The sequence below is a fragment of the Lucilia sericata genome, unplaced genomic scaffold (genome assembly GCF_015586225.1).
Source record: "Lucilia sericata isolate MDLA Ls3-8-SP2 unplaced genomic scaffold, ASM1558622v1 Contig004429F_arrow, whole genome shotgun sequence".
Lineage (NCBI taxonomy): Eukaryota > Metazoa > Arthropoda > Insecta > Diptera > Calliphoridae > Lucilia > Lucilia sericata.
In genome coordinates this window covers 1-24,089 of record NW_023997249.1, presented here as the reverse complement: position 1 = coordinate 24,089, position 24,089 = coordinate 1, and the positions used below count along the sequence as shown (strand labels likewise).

The window sequence follows — 24,089 nt, the reverse complement described above, 5'->3', positions numbered from 1 at the left end:
GTCTAGTCTATAGTCTAGTCTATAGTCTAGTCTATAGTCTAGTCTATAGTCTAGTCTATCTAGTCTATAGTCTAGTCTATAGTCTAGTCTATAGTCTAGTCTATAGTCTAGTCTATAGTCTAGTCTATAGTCTAGTCTATAGTCTAGTCTATAGTCTAGTCTATAGTCTAGTCGTCTATAGTCTAGTCTATAGTCTAGTCTAGTCTAGTCTATAGTCTAGTCTATAGTCTAGTCTATAGTCTAGTCTATAGTCTAGTCTATAGTCTAGTCTATAGTCTAGTCTATAGTCTAGTCTATAGTCTAGTCTATAGTCTAGTCTATAGTCTAGTCTATAGTCTAGTCTATAGTCTAGTCTATAGTCTAGTCTATAGTCTAGTCTATAGTCTAGTCTATAGTCTAGTCTATAGTCTAGTCTATAGTCTAGTCTATCTCTCTATAGTCTAGTCTATAGTCTAGTCTATAGTCTAGTCTATAGTCTAGTCTATAGTCTAGTCTATAGTCTAGTCTATAGTCTAGTCTATAGTCTAGTCTACAGTCTAGTCTACAGTCTAGTCTACAGTCTAGTCTACAGTCTAGTCTATAGTCTAGTCTATAGTCTAGTCTACAGTCTAGTCTATAGTCTAGTCTATAGTCTAGTCTATAGTCTAGTCTATAGTCTAGTCTATAGTCTAGTCTATAGTCTAGTCTATAGTCTAGTCTATAGTCTAGTCTATAGTCTGGTCTATAGTCTAGTCTATAGTCTAGTCTATAGTCTGTCTATAGTCTAGTCTATAGTCTAGTCTATAGTCTAGTCTATAGTCTAGTCTATAGTCTAGTCTATAGTCTAGTCTATAGTCTAGTCTATAGTCTAGTCTATAGTCTAGTCTATAGTCTAGTCTATAGTCTAGTCTATAGTCTAGTCTATAGTCTAGTCTATAGTCTAGTCTATAGTCTAGTCTATAGTCTAGTCTATCTAGTCTATAGTCTAGTCTATAGTCTAGTCTATAGTCTAGTCTATAGTCTAGTCTATAGTCTAGTCTATAGTCTAGTCTATAGTCTAGTCTATAGTCTAGTCTATAGTCTAGTCTATAGTCTAGTCTATAGTCTAGTCTATAGTCTAGTCTATAGTCTAGTCTATAGTCTAGTCTATAGTCTAGTCTATAGTCTAGTCTATAGTCTAGTCTATAGTCTAGTCTATAGTCTAGTCTATAGTCTAGTCTATAGTCTAGTCTATAGTCTAGTCTATCTCTAGTCTATAGTCTAGTCTATAGTCTAGTCTATAGTCTAGTCTATAGTCTAGTCTATAGTCTAGTCTATAGTCTAGTCTATAGTCTAGTCTATAGTCTAGTCTATAGTCTAGTCTATAGTCTAGTCTATAGTCTAGTCTATAGCCTAGTCTATAGTCTAGTCTATAGTCTAGTCTATAGTCTAGTCTATAGTCTAGTCTATAGTCTAGTCTATAGTCTAGTCTATAGTCTAGTCTATAGTCTAGTCTATAGTCTAGTCTATAGCTAGTCTATAGTCTAGTCTATAGTCTAGTCTATAGTCTAGTCTATAGTCTAGTCTATAGTCTAGTCTATAGTCTAGTCTATAGTCTAGTCTATAGTCTAGTCTATAGTCTAGTCTATAGTCTAGTCTATAGTCTAGTCTATAGTCTAGTCTATGTCTAGTCTATAGTCTAGTCTATAGTCTAGTCTATAGTCTAGTCTATAATCTAGTCTATAATCTAGTCTATAGTCTAGTCTATAGTCTAGTCTATAGTCTAGTCTATAGTCTAGTCTATAGTCTAGTCTATAGTCTAGTCTATATTCTAGTCTATAGTCTAGTCTATAGTCTAGTCTATAGTCTAGTCTATAGTCTAGTCTATAGTCTAGTCTATAGTCTAGTCTATAGTCTAGTCTATAGTCTAGTCTATAGTCTAGACTATAGTCTAGTCTATAGTCTAGTCTATAGTCTAGTCTACAGTCTAGTCTACAGTCTAGTCTACAGTCTAGTCTATAGTCTAGTCTATAGTCTAGTCTATAGTCTAGTCTACTAGTCTAGTCTACAGTCTAGTCTACAGTCTAGTCTATAGTCTAGTCTATAGTCTAGTCTATAGTCTAGTCTACAGTCTAGTCTACAGTCTAGTCTACAGTCTAGTCTATAGTCTAGTCTATAGTCTAGTCTATAGTCTAGTCTACAGTCTAGTCTACAGTCTAGTCTACAGTCTAGTCTATAGTCTAGTCTATAGTCTAGTCTATAGTCTAGTCTATAGTCTAGGTCTATAGTCTAGTCTATAGTCTAGTCTATAGTCTAGTCTATAGTCTAGTCTATAGTCTAGTCTATAGTCTAGTCTATAGTCTAGTCTATAGTCTAGTCTATAGTCTAGTCTATAGTCTAGTCTATAGTCTAGTCTATAGTCTAGTCTATAGTTAGTCTATAGTCAGTCTATAGTCTAGTCTATAGTCTAGTCTATAGTCTAGTCTATAGTCTAGTCTATAGTCTAGTCTATAGTCTAGTCTATAGTCTAGTCTATAGTCTAGTCTATAGTCTAGTCTATAGTCTAGTCTATAGTCTAGTCTATAGTCTAGTCTATAGTCTAGTCTATAGTCTAGTCTATAGTCTAGTCTATAGTCTAGTCTATAGTCTAGTCTATAGTCTAGTCTATAGTCTAGTCTACAGTCTAGTCTATAGTCTAGTCTACAGTCTAGTCTACAGTCTAGTCTACAGTCTAGTCTATAGTCTAGTCTATAGTCTAGTCTATAGTCTAGTCTATAGTCTAGTCTATAGTCTAGTCTACAGTCTAGTCTACAGTCTAGTCTATAGTCTAGTCTATAGTCTAGTCTATAGTCTAGTCTATAGTCTAGTCTATAGTCTAGTCTATAGTCTAGTCTATAGTCTAGTCTATAGTCTAGTTTATAGTCTAGTCTATAGTCTAGTCTATAGTCTAGTCTATAGTCTAGTCTATAGTCTAGTCTATAGTCTAGTCTATAGTCTAGTCTATAGTCTAGTCTATAGTCTAGTCTATAGTCTAGTCTATAGTCTAGGCTATAGTCTAGTCTATATTCTAGTCTATAGTCTAGTCTATAGTCTAGTCTATAGTCTAGTCTATAGTCTAGGCTATAGTCTAGTCTATAGTCTAGTCTATAGTCTAGTCTATAGTCTAGTCTATAGTCTAGTCTATAGTCTAGTCTATAGTCTAGTCTATAGTCTAGTCTATAGTCTAGTCTATAGTCTAGTCTATAGTCTAGTCTATAGTCTAGTCTATAGTCTAGTCTATAGTCTAGTCTATAGTCTAGTCTATAGTCTTGTCTATAGTCTAGTCTATAGTCTAGTCTATAGTCTAGTCTATAGTCTAGTCTATAGTCTAGTCTATAGTCTAGTCTATAGTCTAGTCTATAGTCTAGTCTATAGTCTAGTCTATAGTCTAGTCTATAGTCTAGTCTATAGTCTAGTCTATAGTCTAGTCTATAGTCTAGTCTATAGTCTAGTCTATAGTCTAGTCTATAGTCTAGTCTATAGTCTAGTCTATAGTCTTGTCTATAGTCTTGTCTATAGTCTAGTCCATAGTCTAGTCTATAGTCTAGTCTACAGTCTAGTCTACAATCTAGTCTACAGTCTAGTCTATAGTCTAGTCTATAGTCTAGTCTATAGTCTAGTCTATAGTCTAGTCTATAGTCTAGTCTATAGTCTAGTCTATAGTCTAGTCTATAGTCTAGACTATAGTCTAGTCTATAGTCTAGTCTATAGTCTAGTCTATAGTCTAGTCTATAGTCTAGTCTATAGTCTAGTCTATTGTCTAGTCTATTGTCTAGTCTATTGTCTGGTTAGTAGTCTAGTCTATAGTCTAGTCTATAATCTAGACTCTAATCTTGTTTATTATTACACTAGGCGCGGATCCACAGGGGACAACAGAGGTAAAGAAAATAAGGAAAACAAATAAAATTTCAGCCCCCATTTTAAATTCAAGTACTTAAAAAATAAATAAATATCCTTTAAATTATTATTTAATAAAAATAATCAATAAATAATAAAAAATCTTAAAAAAAATAAATTAATTTTGTTTAATTTAATAAGACAGGCCAACGAAATGAAGGTTTGTAAAAACTTTTAACACCAATTGGACCGTTTATACCGTAGACCACTTTGATGGGGAGGGTCTATTCTATAGCCAAGTCTATAGTCTAGTCTAGTCTATAGTCTTGTCTATAGTCTAGTCTATAGTCTAGTCTATAGTCTATTATATAGTCTAGTCTATAGTCTAGTCTGTAGTCTAGTCTATAGTCTAGTCTATAGTCTAGTCTATAGTCTAGTCTATAGTCTAGTCTATAGTCTAGTCTATAGTCTAGTCTATAGTCTAGTCTATAGTCTAGTCTATAGTCTAGTCTATAGTCTAGTCTATAGTCTAGTCTATAGTCTAGTCTATAGTCTAGTCTATAGTCTAGTCTATAGTCTAGTCTATAGTCTAGTCTATAGTCTAGTCTATAGTCTAGTCTATAGTCAAGTCTATAGTCTAGTCTATAGTCTAGTCTATAGTCTAGTCTATAGTCTAGTCTATAGTCTAGTCTATAGTCTATAGTCTAGTCTATATCTAGTCTATTGTCTAGTCTATAGTCTAGTCTATGGTCTAGTCCATAGTATAGTCTATGGTCTAGTCTGTAGTCTAGTCTATAGTCTAGTCTATTGTCTAGTCTATAGTCTAGTCAATAGTCTAGTCTATAGTCTAGTCAATAGTCTAGTCTATAGTCTAGTCAATAGTCTAGTCTATAGTCTAGTCTATAGTCTAGTCTATAGTCTAGTCTATAGTCTAGTCTATAGTCTAGTCTATAGTCTAGTCTATAGTCTAGTCTATAGTCTAGTCTATAGTCTAGTCTATAGTCTAGTCTATAGTCTAGTCTATAGTCTAGTCTATAGTCTAGTCTATAGTCTAGTCTATAGTCTAGTCTATAGTATAGTCTATGGTATAGTCTATAGTCTAATCTATAGTCTAATCTATAGTCTAGTCTATAGTCTAGTCTATAGTCTAGTCTATAGTCTAGTCATTTGCCTTGTCTATTGTCTAGTCTAGTCTATGGTCTAGACCATTGGTGGCCAGAAAGAGAGTTTTTAAAATGCATATGTGTAGTGTAAAATATGAAAGAGAACATAAATGAAAATATGTGTGCTTTGCACTGAAAAATATTATATGTTTGTACTTATTTGTGTTATTCATATTATTTGTATTATAAATGAACAACAAAGGGAATGTATACATCGATGTATGTATGTGTTGACGAAACGATGTATTGATGCATATATTGATATTCTTACATCAATTAATGCATATGTTAATGTATTTATGTATGTATGTCCGTCTATAAGTGTTCAAATGATTAACCGTTAATCGATAAAATTTTGGCGATTAATTGCTTGAATAAATGACAATACAAATGTAATTGTAAACATTTATTTACAAAATAAATCTATGTATCAAAAGTATTTATACAAACATTTATTTGTGGCGGCTTTTGAAAATATTATCTGTGTATCATTTTGTTTTTGTTTTGTGTATAGTTTGTTTTGTTGCTGAGAACATTCGTATTGCATGTGTATGAGTGAGAATAACACAATGCCCGCAGGGACATGTTTGGCCACCAATGGTCTAGTCTATAGTCTAATCTATAGTCTAATCTATAGTCTAGTCTAAAGTCTAGTCATTTGCCTAGTCTATAGTCTAGTATATAGTATAGTCTATAGTCTAGTCTATAGTCTAGTCTATAGTCTCATCTATAGTCTAGTCTATAGTCTAGTCTATAGTCTAATCTATAGTCTAGTCTATAGTCTAATTTAAAGTCTAATCTATATTCTAATCTATAGTCTAGTATATGGTCTAGTCTATAGTCTAATCTATAGTCTAGTCTATAGTCTAGTCTATAGTCAAGTCAGTTGCCTAGTCTATAGTCTAGTATATAGTATAGTCTATAGTCTAGTATATAGTATAGCCTATAGTCTAGTCTATAGTCTAGTCTAGACTTCTATAGTCTAGTCTATGGTCTAGTCTTCTATAGTCTAGTCTATAGTCTAGTCTAAGTCTAGTCTATAGTCTAGTCTATAGTCTAGTCTGTAGTCTTGTCTATCGTCTAGTCTATAGTGTAGTATATTGTCTAGTCAACATTATAGCCTACATAATATTCTACAGTCTAATCTAGTTAATAGTCTAGTCTATAGTCTGGTCTATAGTCTAGTCTATTGTCTGGTTAGTAGTCTAGTCTATAATCTAGACTCTAATCTTGTTTATTATCCACACTAGGCGCGGATCCACAGGGGACAAAGAAGGTAAAGAAAATAAGGAATACAAATAAAATTTCAACTCCCATTTTAAATTTAAGTGCTTAAAAAATATATAAATACATATCCTTTTAATTATTATTTAATAAAAATAATTAATAAATAATAAAAAATCTTAAAAAAATAAATTAATTGTGTTTAATTTAATAACAGAGGCCAACGAAATGAAGGTTTGTAAAAACTTTTGATACCAATTGGACCGATTGTACCGTACACCACTTTGGTGGGGAGGGTCTAGTCTATAGCCTAATCTATATTCTAGCCTATAATCAAGTCTATAGTCTAGTATATGGTCTAGTCTATAATCTAGTCTATATTCTAGTCTATAGTCTAGTTTATAGCCTAGTCTATAGTGTAGTCTATAGCCTAGTCTATAGTGTAGTCTGTAGTCTAGTCTATAGTCTAGTCTAAAATTTACTTTAAAGTCTAGTCAAGTTTATGGTCAAGCCTATAGTCGAGTTTATAGTCTAGTCTATAGTCGAGTATATAGTCTAGTCTAGTCGAGCCTATAGTCGATTTTATAGTTTAGTCTATAGTCTAGTCTATAGTATAGTCTATGTTCTAGTCGATAGTCTAGTCTAGTCTATAGTCTAGTATATGGTCCAATCTATAGTCTAGTCTAGTCAAGTTTATGGTCGAGCCTATAGTCGAGTTTATAGTCTAGTCTAGTCGAGCCTTTAGTTGAGTTTATAGTCTAGTCTAGTCTAGTCTATAGTCTAGTCTATAGTCTAGTCTATAGTCTAGTCTATAGTCTAGTCTATAGTCTAGTCTATAGTCTATAGTCTAGTCTATAGTCTAGTCTATAGTCTAGTCTATAGTCTAGTCTATAGTCTAGTCTATAGTCTAGTCTATAGTCTAGTCTATAGTCTAGTCTATAGTCTAGTCTATAGTCTAGTCTATAGTCTAGTCTATAGTCTAGTCTATAGTCTAGTCTATAGTCTAGTCTATAGTCTAGTCTATAGTCTAGTCTATAGTCTAGTCTATAGTCTAGTCTATAGTCTAGTCTATAGTCTAGTCTACAGTCTAGTCTATAGTCTAGTCTATAGTCTAGTCTATAGTCTAGTCTATAGTCTAGTCTTTAGTCTAGTCGTTAGTCTAGTCTTTAGTCTAGTCTAGTCTAAAGTCCAGTCTATAGTCTAGTCTATTGTCTAGTCAATAGTCTAGTCTATAGTGTAGTCTATAATCTAGTTAATAGTCAAGTTTATAGTATTTTCTAGTCTATAGTGAAGCCTATAATCTAGTTAATAGTCAAGTTTAGAGTATTTTCTAGTCTATAGTCTAGTCAATAGTCTAATCTATAGTCTACTCAATTGTCTGGTCTATAGTATAGTCCATGGTCTAGTCTATAGTCTAGTCTATAATATACTCAGTAGCCTAGCTTATAGTCTAGTCTATAGTCTAGTATATAGTCTAGTCTATAGTCTAGTATGTAGTCTAATCTATAGTATAGTCTATAGTGTATTCTAAAATCCAGTCTATAATGTAGTCTATTGTCTAGTCAATAGTCTAGTCCAGGGGTCGGCAAACTACGGCTCGCGAGCCAAATGCGGCTCTTTGGATGTGGAGCTGTGGCTCTTTAGCTTCATTCACACATTTTATTTATTTTATAAAAAAAAACTTTATATATTTCAAAATCTTTTGAAATCGATTAACAAGCAGTGTATTAAAACTAACAAAACAATTCGCAAACGTTTCTACAATATACACAACTTTTCAACTTTGTTTAATCGTTCTGTACATGAGCAAAACAAAAACAATTTATTTTTGAGTGAGAAAGAACGAAAACAACACATTTAGCTTTTCGCTCATATCCTGGCTTTTATTTGCCCTTACAATCGTGCATTTGAGAACAAATCCTCATTGAGCCATTTGGAATTGGTACTCGATCTATAGAAATGCAGTTGACCAATTTAAAAAGTAAAGCTTTGTGTTGTGGAAAATTGTCAAAGTTTAAAAACATGTTGGAAGAGTTAGGTAAGAAGCCAACCAACAAATGAAAATTTAAAGTCGTTTTTGAAACTTTAAACAACAAGTTATGATCCAAACATTCTAAAGCCATACAAACCTATCACTCCCATTGAATTTGTTCCATGTACAAGTTAGTATTGTAAGAAAATGTTTTATTCTTTAAATTTTTAATTGAAAAGTTCCCTATAAACGAATGGGGTATGAGCGCTAATACGAAGAGCCATTAGATAAGATATAAATCATGATCATTGATCATACATTCTGAAATTTTCGTGTTTTTCGAATTAAAACATATTTTTTGGAAATTGAAAATATAGTAATTAATTAATTAATAATATGGAGAGTTTGGATACAGTTAAATACTAAAAACTTGGTATATTTGAAAACTTTAATCTTTAATCTTTTTTAATGAATTTTTAAAGGTGTCAAAACAAATTAAAATTTTTAAATATTGCACGTTTTAGAAATGTTAATGACAGATATCTATGAAATATTGATATGTTTTTGACATAAAATTGTTGGCTATAAATAGCGGACTGGAAAGCGTATTATAGATCCATCCTTACAAAATTTGCTAATGAGATTTTGGATCTATAAAATTTGTTTGTGTTGATTTTCATCACTATACTTGTATTTTAGCTTGTTGTATGTCATAACGTCGTTTTCGAAAGGGGACTCTATATGGAGGGTAGGGTCAATTCTGAACCCATCCTTATTAAATTTGGTACAGATATGTTTGTTCTTATAAACTTGTTTATGACGAATTTCACCATTATGTTGGTATTATTATGCCTATTATGAACGTTAAAGTCATTTCCTGAAGAGGAATTTATATGGCGGTATGGTCAACAATGAACTGATAATTATAAAATTTTGGAGAGAGATTTTTGTTCCTATAATACTTGTTAGTGTCGAATTGCGTCGCTATACTGATATTATTGAATCAGATATGATCGTTAGAGTCTTTTACTGAAGAAGACCTTATATAAAGGAATTGGTCAATTATTTTTCGATCCTTTTCAAATTTGGTCGAGAAATTTTGTTCTTATAAAACTTGTTTGTTTCCAATTTCGTCGCTATACTGCTATTATTAAGTCACTTAAGAGCGATAGGGTCATTTTCTAAAGGGCACCTAATATAGGGGGATGGATCAATTATGAGGCGATCGTCACCAAATTTGGTAAAGAGATTTTTGTTCTTGTTTATGTCGAATTTCGTCGTTATACTGCTACTGTTAAGTCAATTATTATCGTTAGAGTCATTTTCTGAAAGGGACCTTATATTGGGGTTGGGTCAATTATGGCCCGATGTCCGCCATACATCACAGTATAATTTCTGTGTGCATAACTTGTGCCAAATTTAAAACTTGTGCCAAATTTGATCACGATTGCTTCCTAATTAATATATTTATGACATTTTACTGTATTCCGGAAGTTGTGTCATCAATTTTCGTGATAAACCTTTATATCTTTATATAACATGTGTTTAAAAAATACATTCGAATGACCCATAAAAATTCAAAAAGTATTTGTGGTCAAAAAACTATAAAAAAGATTCCTTGCAGAATTGTCAGAATTTAAAAAAAAAATATGTTTTTAAAGTGAATTCATAAAGTATTTGTAAAGTTTTAATAAACTAAAAATTTGTGGCTCTTTTAAAACCTATCTTTTGTAAACTGCAAATTTTGGCTCTTCCGACTCAAAAGTTTGCCGACCCCTGGTCTAGTCTATAGTGTAGTCTATAATAGTCAAGTTAATAGTCAAGTTTATAGTATTTTCTAGTCAATAGTGTAGTCTATAATCTAGTTAATAGTCAATTTTATAGTATAGTCCATGGTCTAGTCTATAATATACTCAGTAGTATAGTCTAGTCTATAATGTACTCAGTAGCCTAGTTTATAGCCTAGTCTATAGTCTAGTATATAGTAAAACAAACTAAATTTCAACCCCACATTTTAAATTCAAGTACTTAAAAAATATATAAATATCCTTTAAATTATTATTTAATAAAAATAATTAATAACTCAATAAAAAAAAATCTTAAAAAAATAAATTAATTGTGTTTAATTTAATAACAGAGGCCAACGAAATGAAGGTTTGTAAAAACTTTTGAAACCAATTGGACTATTTATACCTTGCACCAGTTTAGTGGGGAGGGTATATTGGGTTTGTTCTGCTGTTTGTAACACACAAAAATATTCATCGTTTTCTGAGACGAATAAGCTATGTCCGTCCGTCTGGCTGGCCATGTAAACCTTGTGCGCAAGGTACAGGTCGCAATTTTCAAGATAATTGGATGAAATTTGGCACACACGCTTTTTGGGCATATGGACTAAGCCTATGGTTAAATTCGGTCCATTATTTCACCTAGCCCCCATACAACAGAGCCCCCCGAAATGGGCTTCTGAGCTCATAATTATGTTAAATATACCTGTATATCGATAAAAAGCGGCACGCCTAAGCCAAATTTCATAAAGATCGGGCCTCATAGTCTGTCTAGCACCATAACAATTAATTAAAATATAATTTCAATACAACAGTTGCTTCTTAAACTTTTAATTGATATATGTAGAAATTATTGCTAATCTGTGTTTAAATTATTCATAATTTAAACCGGTAATATTTCGAATATAACTTAAAAACGAAGATACTCTAGTAAAACCCGCAGGAAATTTAAGCATACAACCTATCGAACGAGCAACAAACGAATCAATACCAATTTGTACAAAATTATTAGCTTTGTTCTTCCAAATTAATGGACCACCAGAATCACCACTGCAAGGCGATTTATTGGTATCATTCCAACCAATCGCACACAATGTTGAATTTACTATAGCGTCTGGATTCTTATATAATCCTAGACAACGATCGTTACTGATAACTTCTAATTGAGCCCATAATAATACATTAGATTCACTGCCAATATCATCAGTTTCTTGACCAAATCCAGTAATTATAGCTTTAGCGCCCACAAAATCCTTTTGTTCTGCAGCCTCTGCCGCAGTTACCAAAGCAATGGGTTGTATGTTCTTGGTAAAGATTATTGGAGAAGGTAGTTTAATGAGTCCAATATCATTATTTGGAATAGCACTGTTATATTCAGGATGAATGAAAAATTTTGAAGAGGTCATATTTATACCATTCTCGTAATGATCGCGGTCTATAGTACCGAATACCAGAAAAAGTTCTCCGACATTACTAATACAATGTGCAGCTATTAAAACCCAATTTTCAGAAATAAGAGAACCCCCTGACCACACAGGATGTTTAGCGTTTAATTTTATAAGAACATGCCAAGGAAATTGTCCTAAAGCTGCCTTTGAGCCGGATATAATTCGTTCACTCTGAAACATAATATTTTATAATTTTCCTTGAAGTTTTTCATTTTAAAAGCTTACCGATGTTTGTGCATGAATTATGTATAACATAGATAAAAACAATAATATTCCCACTCGATTTTTTGAATTTAAAAAAGACTTCATTCGAAACAATTGTTAGTCTAATATTTCGGTATGGACTGGGGATTTGTTGTAAAAACTATTAACTTTTATTGACTATTTAAAATAATTTTTAAAATTTGTTAAGGTATCTATTCCATAAAATAGAATTTCATGGTGTATTTTTATCAAGTACTGAACAAATCAATTTTAAAAAATTATGAATGGAAATTTTCATATTTAGTGAAAATTTAAACTTTTACCAGAATTATATAAGTTTTATGGTATATATTAGTCTTTGGTCTGGTATATATGTAGATAGTACATAGCCTGGACTATAGTTTAGTGTATAGTGTTGACTATAGACTAATTTATAGTCCAGACTGTATACCAAACTATAGACTAAAAAATAGTTTAGAATTTATTCTAATTTATAGACTTAACAATAGTTAAGTTATTCCAAACTATAAACTAAACTATAGTTCAGACTATAGACTAAACTATAGTACAGATTATAGACTATACTATAGTTGAAACTGCAGTCTAAACTATACTTGAGAATAGAGTCTAAACTATAGACTAAACTATAGCCCAGACTATTGACCAGACTATAATAGACTAAACTCTAGGTCAGACAATAGGCTAAAGTATATTCTGGTCGGTAGTCTATAATCCAGACTATAGACTGAACGTACCGTACTTGTAGTCTAGCTATAGAGTAGAGTAGTATATAACATAATTCGTTATTATTTTTAAACTAAAAAAAAAACTAGTTAATTAAATTAATAAACTTATTCGTCTTCTCTATTCCTTTTTTAGATCGCTTCATATTTCATACAAAATCGTGGTTTCTCTTTTGGCATTAGTGATGTAACACCCAGTGCCCGTTTGTTAGAGGAAAAACAAAAACTTTTGGAAAAAGGTTATGCCAAATGTGATGAATATATTTTGGAAATGAAAAAGGGCACCCTACAATGTCAACCGGGTTGTACGCCTGAACAGACTTTGGAAGCTGTTATGTTGCGTGAACTATCCACTATACGTGAACAGGCAGCGAAAGTATGTTTCCGTGAATTACATCCGACAAATAGTGCTTTAATAATGGCTTTATCCGGCTCAAAAGGTTCCAATATTAATATATCCCAAATGATTGCTTGTGTAGGACAACAGGCTATTAATGGCAAACGTGTACCGAATGGTTTTGAAAATCGTGCTCTACCACATTTTGAGAAGTTTTGTAGGTTTTTTGGAATATATTAAACAAGATTTTGATTTTTTTTATTACAATTTAAACAAATCTTACAGCCGCCATACCCGCCGCCAGAGGTTTCGTGCAAAATAGTTTCTTTTCGGGTTTAACACCCACCGAATTCTTTTTCCACACCATGGCCGGCAGAGAAGGTCTAGTAGATACTGCTGTTAAAACCGCAGAAACTGGCTATTTGCAAAGACGTTTGGTTAAGGTAATAAATGTAAATTTTCATTTATTATTTCCTTGTATTATTTTGTTTTGATTCAATTTAGTGCTTGGAAGATTTGGTGGTCCACTATGATGGCTCTGTGCGCAACGCTATTGGTGAAATTGTTGAACTTATTTACGGTGGTGATGGTTTAGACCCGGTCTTTATGGAGGTTAAAAACAAACCCGTTGATATGGTTAGACAATTGAATCATTTAAGAGCTGTACATCCCTTCCGCGAAGAAGAACCTATACCGGCCTCTGATATTGTTAATAAAACCCAAGAAATTTTAAAGGAGGAAGAGTTCACAATGAGTCGTAAAGATTTCCAAAATGAAGTGGTGTAAGTTGTTGGATAAAATATTGAAAATTTGCAAGACTACAAGTTTTAGTCTATAGTCTGGACTATAGTCTAATATAAAGCATGGACTATATATGTACAATAGCTTAGTCTATATTCTAGTCTACGGTGTGGATTATAGTTTAGTCTACAGTACTATGTATAGTCTATAGATTATAGTATGCTCTATGTGTAGTATATGAAGTATAGTCTATATGTAGCATATAATACTGGGTCTGTAGTCTGGATAATGGTTCAGTCTACAGTCTGGAATATAGTCTATTCTACAGTCTGAACTATAGTCTAGTCTATAATCTAGACGGTAGTCTAGTCTATAGTCTAGAATATAATATAGTCTATAGTCTGGACTATAGTATAATCTATAGTCTAAATTATAGTCTAGTCGATAGTCTGGATTATAGTCTAGTCTATAGTCTAGTCTATAGTCTGGTCTATAGTCTAGTCTATAGTCTAGTCTATAGTCTAGTCTATAGTCTAGTCTATAGTCTAGTCTATAGTCTATAGTCTAGTCTATAGTCTAGTCTATAGTCTAGTCTATAGTCTAGTCTATAGTCTAGTCTATAGTCTAGTCTATAGTCTAGTCTATAGTCTAGTCTATAGTCTAGCCTATAGTCTAGTCTATAGTCTAGTCTATAGTCTAGTCTATAGTCTAGTCTATAGTCTAGTCTATAGTCTAGTCTATAGTCTACTCTATAGTCTAGTCTATAGTCTAGTCTATAGTCTAGTCTATAGTCTAGTCTATAGTCTAGTCTATATTCTAGTCTATTGTCTAGTCTATAGTCTAGTCTATAGTCTAGTCTATAGTCTAGTCTATAGTCTAGTCTATAGTCTAGTCTATAGTCTAGTCTATAGTCTAGTCTATAGTCTAGTCTATAGTCTAGTCTATAGTCTAGTCTATAGTCTAGTCTATAGTCTAGTCTATAGTCTAGTCTATAGTCTAATCTATAGTCTAGTCTACAGTCTAGTCTATAGTCTAGTCTATAGTCTATAGTCTAGTCTATAGTCTAGTCTATAGTCTAGTCTATAGTCTAGTCTATAGTCTAGTCTATAGCCAATCTATAGTCTAGTCTATAGTCTAGTCTATAGTCTAGTCTATAGTCTAGTCTATAGTCTAGTCTATAGGCTAGTCTATAGGCTAGTCCATAGTCTAGTCTATAGTCTAGTATATAGTCTAGTCTATAGTCTAGTCTATAGTCTAGTCTATAGTCTAGTCTATAGTCTAGTCTATAGTCTAGTCTATAGTCTAGTCTATAGTCTAGTCTATAGTCTAGTCTATAGTCTAGTCTATAGTCTAGTCTATAGTCTAGTCTATAGTCTAGTCTATAGTCTAGTCTATAGTCTAGTCTATAGTCTAGTCTATAGTCTAGTCTATAGTCTAGTCTATAGTCTAGTCTATAGTCTAGTCTATAGTCTAGTCTATAGTCTAGTCTATAGTCTAGTATATAGTCTAGTCTATAGTCTAGTCTATAGTCTAGTCTAGTCTATAGTCAAAACTATAGTTTGTTCTGTAGTCTAGTCTGTAGTCTGGACTGTACTCTAGCCTATTATCTAGTTTATAGTACTGAACTATAGTTTATTTTAGACTGGACTATTGTCTAGTCTATAGTCTGGTCTGGACTATAGTCTGGTCTATACTATAGACTATGTAGTATAATTTTTTCAATTTTAGCAACTTCATCGAAAAAGTGGCCGAAAAAATCACCAAAGTTCAGGAAAAATACCGTCAACATCCGAAATTGGGACATGAAATCGAACGTCTTTCCGAAGGACAAATACGCACCTTTATGCGTTGGGTCAATGATAAATACAATAGAGCTGTCACTGAACCCGGTACAGCAGTGGGTGCTGTAGCGGCTCAAAGTATTGGTGAGCCCGGCACTCAGATGACACTGAAAACTTTCCATTTTGCTGGTGTAGCTTCCATGAACATTACACAGGGTGTGCCACGTATTGTGGAAATTATCAATGCAACTAAAACCATATCTACACCGGTAATAACAGCAGAAATTGTTAATAATACAAGTATGGAATATGCCCGCAAAGTAAAGTCACGCATAGAGAAAACAACTTTGGGAGAGATTTCCTCTTATATAGAGGAGGTTTACAAGCCGGATGATTGTTATTTGGTGGTGCGTTTAGATTTGAATCGTATTAAAGTTTTGGGCTTGGAAATTAATGCGGAAACTATAAGATATTCGTAAGTTTTCTTTGAAAATTTTTGGAAAAAGAGATTTTTGCTGATTTTCTTAACTTTTTGTCTTTTTAGTATATGCACTTCAAAATTACGCATTAAACCGGCGTTGGTGGATATAATGGGTTCCTCCATTATAATAGTGCGTATAGACAGTTCCAAACATGGTGCTGCCTTAAACGCGGAACTGCAACGTCTCTCTTCTGCCATACAAAATGTGGTCGTAGCCGGTTTGCCTCATATTTCGCGAGCTGTTATAGCCATTGATGATTCCCGCCTGCCTGCCACCTATAAATTGTGTATAGAAGGTGCCGGCCTTAGAGATGTTATGGCCACCTATGGTGTGGTGGGCACTAAGACTAAAAGTAATAATATTTGGGAAGTATACAATACACTGGGTATTGAGGCGGCACGAACCACCATTATGACAGAAATTACCGATGTTATGGAGGGTCATGGTATGAGTGTGGATCAGAGACATATTATGTTACTGGCTAGTCAAATGACTTCTCGTGGCGAAGTGTTGGGTATAACACGTCATGGTTTGGCTAAAATGCGTGAAAGTGTTTTCAATTTGGCTTCGGTAAGTTTGAATATTATATAAGTTTTGTTAAATTCTCATAATTTTGTTTTCTTTTCCTTCAGTTTGAAAAAACTTCAGATCATTTATTCGATGCTGCCTATTTTGGTCAAACGGATGCGGTGGATGGTGTTTCGGAACGCATTATTTTGGGTATGCCTGCTGCTATAGGCACAGGTCTCTTTAAATTGATACACAATCATGAGGACACTGAATTACCGGAAATTGAGGCACCGATATTTTCTTCGGTGGCGGCCTAAATTTAAATTTGTTTTCTTAAGTTAAGTTTTTATTAAACAGAAATAAAAATAAACAAATGTTTTTAAATGTGTGTTTAATATACATATATTTTTAAAATTGGCTTTATTTTTTTTAAATATTCTTTGTTTGAATTTTTATAAATAAATGTTTATGGTTTCATGTTCCACTACTTTCAAAAGTCCCTTTTAACACATTTTTAATCTCATTTATAACATTTAAAACTTGTTCTAACCATCCCGGGTTTTTCAAACCTTTTATTGTTTTAAAAATAAATCCTTACAGCCTCATCGGCTGTCTGCTCTACGGGGCAATAGGGACATTTTAATATATGACCATTGCTTAGTTTGTGTAGAGCATCATTGGAAATCACATGACCACAGGCTAGTTTTTTGGGAGGATTATCTTCTGTAGACTGTTGCCTTAAAATTGGACAAGCAAATATGGAGTGATAACGATATTCTGGATCTAAATCGATTTCTATGGGTAGCTCATCACGGCCACTCCAAATATTTAAAACTTGACGCGATTGCATGACCTAAAAGGACAAAAATATTAAAATATATACTGCGCTATAGACTAGGCAAATGTTCAAACTATAGTTTGAGATACAGATTAAACTATAGTGGAAATAATAGATTGTAATCCAGACTATACACTAGACAAAAGTCTAGACTATAAACTAGGATACGGCCCAGACCATAGACTAGACTATAATGAACACTATAGACTATAAACTAAACTAATCCATGGAGTAGATTATAAACAATTATAGTCCAGACTATAGACTAGATTATAGTTCAGACTATAGGCAAGATTATAGTTCAGACTATAGACTATATTATAGACCAAACTATAGGCAAGGCTATAGTCCAGACTATAGACTACGCTATAGTGCAGACTATAGACTAGGCTATAGTGCAGACTATAGACTAGGCTATAGTGCAGACTATAGACCAGACTAGTGCAGACTATAGACTATACTATAGTCCATACTATAGACCAGACTATAGTCCAGACTATAGACTATACTATAGTCCAGACTATAGACTATACTATAGTCCATACTATAGACTATACTATAGTCCATACTATAGACTATACTATAGTCCAGACTATAGACTAGAATATAGTCCAGACTATAGACTAGAATATAGTGTGGACTATAGTCCAGACTATAGACTATATTATAGTCCAGACTATATTCCAGACTATAGAATAGTCCAGTCTATAGTCCAGACCATAGACTAGTTCAGACTATAGACTATATTATAATCCAAACTATAGGCAAGGCTATAGTGCAGACTATAGACCAGACTAGTGCAGACTATAGACTATACTATAGTCCATACTATAGACCAGACTATAGTCCAGACTATAGACTATACTATAGTCCATACTATAGACTATACTGTAGTCCAGACTATAGACTAGAATATAATCTAGACTATAGACTAGAATATAGTGTGGACTATAGTCCAGACTATAGACTATATTATAGTCCAGACTATATTCCAGACTATAGAATAGTCCAGTCTATAGTCCAGACCATAGACTATAGTCCGGACTATAGAATAAACTATAGTTCAGACAATAGTTCATAATATAGAATAAACTACTATAGACTAGAATACAGTCCAGACTAGACTGTAGTCCAGACAATAGACTATATTATAGCTCTGACTATAGTCCAGACTATAGACAAGACTGTAGTGTGGACTTTTTTCAATATAGACTAAACTATAGTACAAACTAAATCCACTGTTTCCACTTTAGAAAAAACTGTCTTTAAAAATTTTAAATCTTTTACTCCAACTCACCTGTTTGATATTCAACAATGCCGGCAAAGCTGTACATCCCGCATTTATAACCACAGACAAAGCCGAATTCTTACTAATGCCCAACGTATGACAAGCATCCTTGAGAAAAACATACGATGCCTCGGTCCAAGTCTCATTTGATATAAGGTTTTTATAAGGTGAATTTTCAATGCCCGAAGGTAGATAGATGAAACAACCCATTAGATTGGGTATTTCATGATCGAAGGTGCCAATAAATTTATGGAAATTATTACGAGCATAAGCAATAGCTTCAGCCTGAGCCGATATTCCCTTTGAAATAATTTGCAAAAATGCCAAACGATGCAATTTAAACTCCAACGAAGAATTCTTTGCCAGCAATTCATTTGAATAGCGGGAAGTCCATTCTAAGGCCGGCTTAAGGTCACGTTGTTGTATGGCCTTCCAAATGCGATAGATTTCTGCAAAACTACGCTCGGAATCGAAAACCTCTTGAGCCATATCGGCGGGCATTTTTGACTCTTTGATCAAAAGTTGAGCAACATCATCCATGCCCTGGCGGCAATAATGTTTAGCTATTACTTTGTTTAATAGCATCATATTTTCCTCATCCTGCAGAGCATCGGTGCGTGTGGTGGCGGTAAAGTCGGAAACAAAGTTACGGTCTATAACTTTGCCCACCTTGGACACGGCACCATGTAAATCACGATGTTCACTGGACAAACGTTGAAGCTTTTCATTGGTCTTTTGCAAGGCCTCGGTAATAATAGCTATTTGACTGTCCGTCAAACGAGGAGGCGAAGCTGTATTGTTTTTTTAAGGTTTAAACATAATTTTTAAAGATATTTCGCTTTTAACTTACGTTCCATTTCAACTTGCATGTCAGCCTCATCGGCCATGGGATCATCGGTATCCACTTGGGTGCCGGTATTAATGGTACCCGTCATTTCCTGTTCCGCCTTGCCCAACACTTGCATTAGTTCCTCCAGTAAAGCGGCCACATCATTGATTTCTGCAGCAGCATTTTCTTGTATTTCGGTAAATTTACTAATAACACGATCCAATTCCTTTTCCACGGCTATTATAGGCTCCAATTCAGACGAGGCCATTATCGTGATTTTAATGGGTCAAATTTTTGTTACGCTTTTTAGTTTGTAATATTACGATTTTCTTTCCTTACTCTGCTTTTGTTGTTTTTCCGTGTTGTTTTTAATGATTTGTTTTATTTTGGTAGCAATAAATTACAATTTGTTTTTATTTTTTAAACAAGACTGAAAATTTTTTCAACACAATGGACTTGTTTTTGTTATGCTTGATATGCACTTTTTCTTTTTTTTTATTTGGAAAAAGAACGATAATAACAAAGAAATAAAGGAAAATAAACAATTCTGTTCATTTTCCACTTCTTACTTTCACTACTATAAAAATACAACTCTGCATTATCAATTTTAATGATAAAATCATACCATATCAAATAAAAAAGAAAACCGCGAAATTTAACGAAAAACTAAGTGGCAATATTACACTTCATTTGACTTCAAAAAGAAGAAGACAAAAACATTGTTTTTTTTTTTTTCTCGACTATATTTGTGGCAAAACCAATAAGAAATCCTAAGGAATCCTACACAAAATGAGTGAAAAAAGGAAAAATAAGAAATCGGTAAATAATTTACTTTAAAGACAACACAACGCCAATTAGTAAACAACCATTTACTCATTACAGAAAGAAGAAATAGCCAAGGAATTTGATTTGCCGGAGCGCAAGTCGAAAATTGCCACCATCATGAAGCAAGATGGCCAGGCGTACTGTATTTGCCGTACCTCGGACTGTTCCAGATTTATGATGTAGGTTTTTTCAAATTACTCTCCCAAATATCTAAAATTTCTATAAAATTTCTTTCAAGTGGTTGTGATGGCTGCGAGGAATGGTATCATGGTGATTGCATCAATATTACCGAAAAGGAGGCAAAACATATTAAACATTATTATTGTCAAAAGTGTAAGGAAGATGATCCCACTTTGCAAACGGTATTTCGTGTAGTGCCCGTGGAGAAAACAGCTAATCCTATGGGTGCTGTTATGCCTATAGAAGCGGAAAAGCGCAAAAAGTCCAAAGATCTTAGCGCCAATGTTGTCGCTGAAGTGCCCGTTAAAATAAGCACTAAAGTTAACCGTTGTGGTACTTGTGAGGGCTGTCGCACACCCAATTGTAATAACTGTGAGGCCTGTCGAATACGTGTGGGTCATAAGCCGCGCTGTGAAAGACGTGTTTGTTTGGTGCAACTTCAGGCTCAGATGTCGGCACAAATAGCCCCTCAAGTCGTGCCACAACAGCAGCCGCCAGCTGCTCAACCTACAAGACCCACTAAGAAAAAGGAAAAACCCGTGAAAGATCGTCAACGCAAAAGGAAAAGATCCTTGACTCCTGAACCTTTTATCAATCCCGAACTAGAAGGCTTACGCCAATGTTATGGTCCCGGCTGTAGAAACAATTCTCGTCCCCAATCCAAGTACTGTAGTGATGAGTGTGGTCTGCGCTTGGCGACTGCACGTATATTTCAGGTTCTGCCACAACGAGTACAAGAATGGAATCTTACACGTTGTCGTGCGGAGGAGGAAAATAAAAAACAACTAGACCAAATAAGATCAAAACAGGCTATGGTACGTTTTGCTTTAGCTGAACTAGATAAAAGGCATCAGGAACTTGATATGATTGTGGAAAGAGCCAAACACTCTTCTTTAGATCCCAACTTCCAAGAACACAATGATATAGAAGATGAACAGTCTATGTATTGTATTACCTGTGGTCATGAGATTCACTCACGTACCGCCATTAAGCATATGGAAAAGTGCTTCAACAAATATGAATCACAAGCTTCATTTGGCAGTATTTTCAAGACTCGCATTGAAGGACAATCCATGTTTTGTGATTTCTATAATCCAGCCAGTAAGACATACTGTAAACGTTTGAAGGTACTGTGTCCTGAACACTGTAAAGATCCCAAAGTTAGTGACACTGATGTTTGTGGCTGTCCTTTGGTCTCTGACGTTTTTACGCCTACCGGGGAGTTTTGTCGGGCTCCCAAAAAAAGTTGTTATAAACATTATGTTTGGGAAAAGATACGTAGAGCTGAAATTGATTTAGAGCGTGTTCGACAATGGTTAAAAATGGATGAGCTTTTGGAGCAGGAGAGGCAAATAAGGCATCAAATGGCTTCCAGAGCTGGGGTATTGGGTTTAATGTTACATTCCACTTATAATCATGAGGTAATGGAAGAATTATGCCGCCAACAGCAGCAGCAATTGGCTGCAGCTCAACAACAGAAGCAGTTAATGTAGAAAAGGTTTTGTCTTAAAAAACATTAACATTTGTGTAAAAGTGTTAAGTAAATATAATAAAATTTTTAATAAATGCCCATAAAATGAATTAAGAAAAATATTTATATTCAGTTACATTAATCTCTTGTGATACGCTTAAAGCCCATTAAATAAGGAGTTTGCATGATAGAGCCCATCAGATACATTTTAACTTGCTCAGAAGATGCTTGTGCATCCACAAATATCGTTTCATGACGTTTCAATAAATAATCTATAATTTGCTCTTCATACTTGTTAAAGAAACGCATCTAAAGATAAAATTATTTAGATTTTTTGTTAGAGAACTAAACATTAATTACCTCTTGTTCATAGTATGAGCAAGTGTGGCTAGGTTTACCCAAATTGGGCATATTCATCAGTCTACGCATACAGAGCGTTTCAGGACATTTCAAATAAACCAATTTATTAGGTGGTAGTTTAAAGTTTTCCAAAATATCTATAAAATCTTGCAAAGTATGTGGGAAATTGAGCAAAATCCAACCACGACCTAAACAATCTCTTTCCAAAATACGCCGGGCTATAATATTAAGTAGAGCTTTCGATTTGGCTGCACAATTATTATAATAAAAAGCTCTTTGCAGCTCACGATCTAGCGTATCATAAGGACGATCATCATCTCCTCTTAAATGTTGATATATTAACTTTTCAGCATCAACTTTTTTTTAAGAAAAAACGATTATTACTATAAGCAGACTTTTAAACAATATAATAAACCAACTTAACACCAAATTATATTTAGAAACTAAATTATAAGCTTGAGTTTTTCTTCCCGAACCGGGTCTACCAAATATCATAATGCGATAGAGATAATTTGTGGAAAGATGTAGGGATTTTATAACGCCATTTTTGCCTTGATTTAAACAATCCTGATATATTTCATTGGCTATACGTTTAATATTTTTACCAATCCACACTTGAACATCCTGAGGTCTTATTAAAGCACATTCTACTAAAATTTTCTGAAAAATTTAAACGGTATTTTCAAACTGAAGGAAATTTCGAAAATCTTTTTTGGTTACTTTAGTAATTTCGATTAATTTGTGCCTTTCGAAGTACACCATCGTTTCGGCAGCGAATTCAGTTAAATTCAATCCGTTTTTATTTAAAAGTGTCATTCGTAATGCTAATTTTTGTCTTTACAATTTAAAAATATTTTTAACTCCAATGTTTTATTATTTTTAATAGTTAGACTTGAAGTTTTGCACACACTGATTAGGATTCTATAAATTGGTGAAAATAAAGATAATATTATTAGCCTAAAAATGACAGTAAAACATAATAGGAGCGAAATGCAATAAGGTTATATAAAAGATTTTTTGCAACAAATGAGTTATACCAATTAAATATTTTATAAAAACTTAGGGGAAATGGCTGTACAATATACATTTACATAGTGGAATATCATTAAAAATAGGCTCAGGGTTAGTTATGAATTCGACAAAAAAATATTTTTAAATGCATATAATGAATGTGAGAATTTACGTTCCTGGTAAGGAATAACAGTATTCCATAAGCGCGCTATGTTAACTCGAAATGATCTCGTCATAAATAATGAAACATGTGCTGGACATATTAAAGAATGTGTTCTATTTGAAATAGCAAAGTTAAATTTATTCTGCAAATAGTCAGGTTTACCATATTTTATAGTTTTAAAAAGAAAATCATTTTTCTCAACTGAACATATTTATTTTTGATTAAGAAAAAAAAAACATAACATGTAAAAATATATACACCAGTGATAATGTTAAACATGTGGCAGGGGGTTTATATGGGCCTATCCTCATAAATTTTATTAGGGAGATTGGTTGGAGATATGGTGGCTCGGCCAAATAATGGACCGATTGAACCATTCAGTAGACATGGTCCTTGGGACAAAAAAAAGGATACTTTTCAAAATTCATCGAATTATCTTGAAAATTGCGACAGACAGACAGACGGACATAGCTTGTATATCGACTCAGAAGTGACCGATTGGTATACTTTGCCCTCCCCACGATAGTGTTGTAAGTTATAAAAATATCAACGACTCTAAAACTGTAGAATTGTTTTCTTAAACGCTAACGGTAAATGCATTTATTAATTTTTTTTTTTTTTTCGTACTTTAGTATTTGACCAATGAACGAACCAACCTCGAATAAGGAGGAAGCGTTAAGAGAAGTGGCATATGAATTATGGTTAATAATTAACAAACATTATTTTTAATTTTAATACGATTGAAAATGTCAATTTTAAAAAGTTATAACACACAATTTAAAAAAATACTTTTTGTTAAAATCTTTTCCGCCATTTTAATGTAAAGTCAAACTTACCTTACTTAACGCCATTTAAATTATATTTCACATTTTTTATGTTTCTAATTTATAATAATCTAATA

General features: G+C 33.3%; 5 protein-coding genes across 5 annotated transcripts; 2 read left to right on the top strand and 3 right to left on the bottom strand.

Moving 5' to 3' along the window:
• Positions 1 to 10,788: 10,788 nt before the first annotated feature.
• LOC119615202 (chymotrypsin-like protease CTRL-1) lies at positions 10,789 to 11,793 on the bottom strand. The gene is made up of 2 exons (XM_037971278.1): positions 11,651 to 11,793; positions 10,789 to 11,596 (listed from the first exon to the last, which is right to left on the bottom strand). Exons 1-2 carry the CDS (start codon positions 11,732 to 11,734, stop codon positions 10,850 to 10,852), a joined length of 831 nt encoding a protein of 276 aa, XP_037827206.1. The 5' UTR covers positions 11,735 to 11,793; the 3' UTR covers positions 10,789 to 10,849.
• Positions 11,794 to 11,863: 70 nt separating this feature from the next.
• LOC119615201 (DNA-directed RNA polymerase III subunit RPC1-like) lies at positions 11,864 to 16,607 on the top strand. Its single transcript, XM_037971277.1, has 7 exons — positions 11,864 to 11,881; positions 12,509 to 12,926; positions 12,995 to 13,152; positions 13,214 to 13,491; positions 15,179 to 15,706; positions 15,776 to 16,283; positions 16,346 to 16,607. Exons 1-7 carry the CDS (start codon positions 11,864 to 11,866, stop codon positions 16,538 to 16,540), a joined length of 2,103 nt encoding a protein of 700 aa, XP_037827205.1. The 3' UTR covers positions 16,541 to 16,607.
• Positions 16,600 to 19,734, bottom strand: LOC119615199 (E3 ubiquitin-protein ligase RMND5A). Its single transcript, XM_037971274.1, has 3 exons — positions 19,200 to 19,734; positions 18,359 to 19,140; positions 16,600 to 17,076 (listed from the first exon to the last, which is right to left on the bottom strand). The coding sequence occupies exons 1-3, from the start codon at positions 19,444 to 19,446 to the stop codon at positions 16,804 to 16,806; spliced, it is 1,302 nt and encodes a 433-aa protein (XP_037827202.1). The 5' UTR covers positions 19,447 to 19,734; the 3' UTR covers positions 16,600 to 16,803.
• A 135-nt stretch (positions 19,735 to 19,869) lies between these two features.
• Positions 19,870 to 21,782, top strand: LOC119615198 (CXXC-type zinc finger protein 1-like). The gene is made up of 3 exons (XM_037971273.1): positions 19,870 to 19,997; positions 20,061 to 20,182; positions 20,242 to 21,782. Exons 1-3 carry the CDS (start codon positions 19,968 to 19,970, stop codon positions 21,674 to 21,676), a joined length of 1,587 nt encoding a protein of 528 aa, XP_037827201.1. The 5' UTR covers positions 19,870 to 19,967; the 3' UTR covers positions 21,677 to 21,782.
• On the bottom strand, positions 21,763 to 22,882 carry LOC119615200 (adenylate kinase 8). The gene is made up of 4 exons (XM_037971275.1): positions 22,735 to 22,882; positions 22,434 to 22,674; positions 22,015 to 22,370; positions 21,763 to 21,963 (listed from the first exon to the last, which is right to left on the bottom strand). The coding sequence occupies exons 1-4, from the start codon at positions 22,828 to 22,830 to the stop codon at positions 21,793 to 21,795; spliced, it is 864 nt and encodes a 287-aa protein (XP_037827203.1). The 5' UTR covers positions 22,831 to 22,882; the 3' UTR covers positions 21,763 to 21,792.
• Positions 22,883 to 24,089: the final 1,207 nt, after the last annotated feature.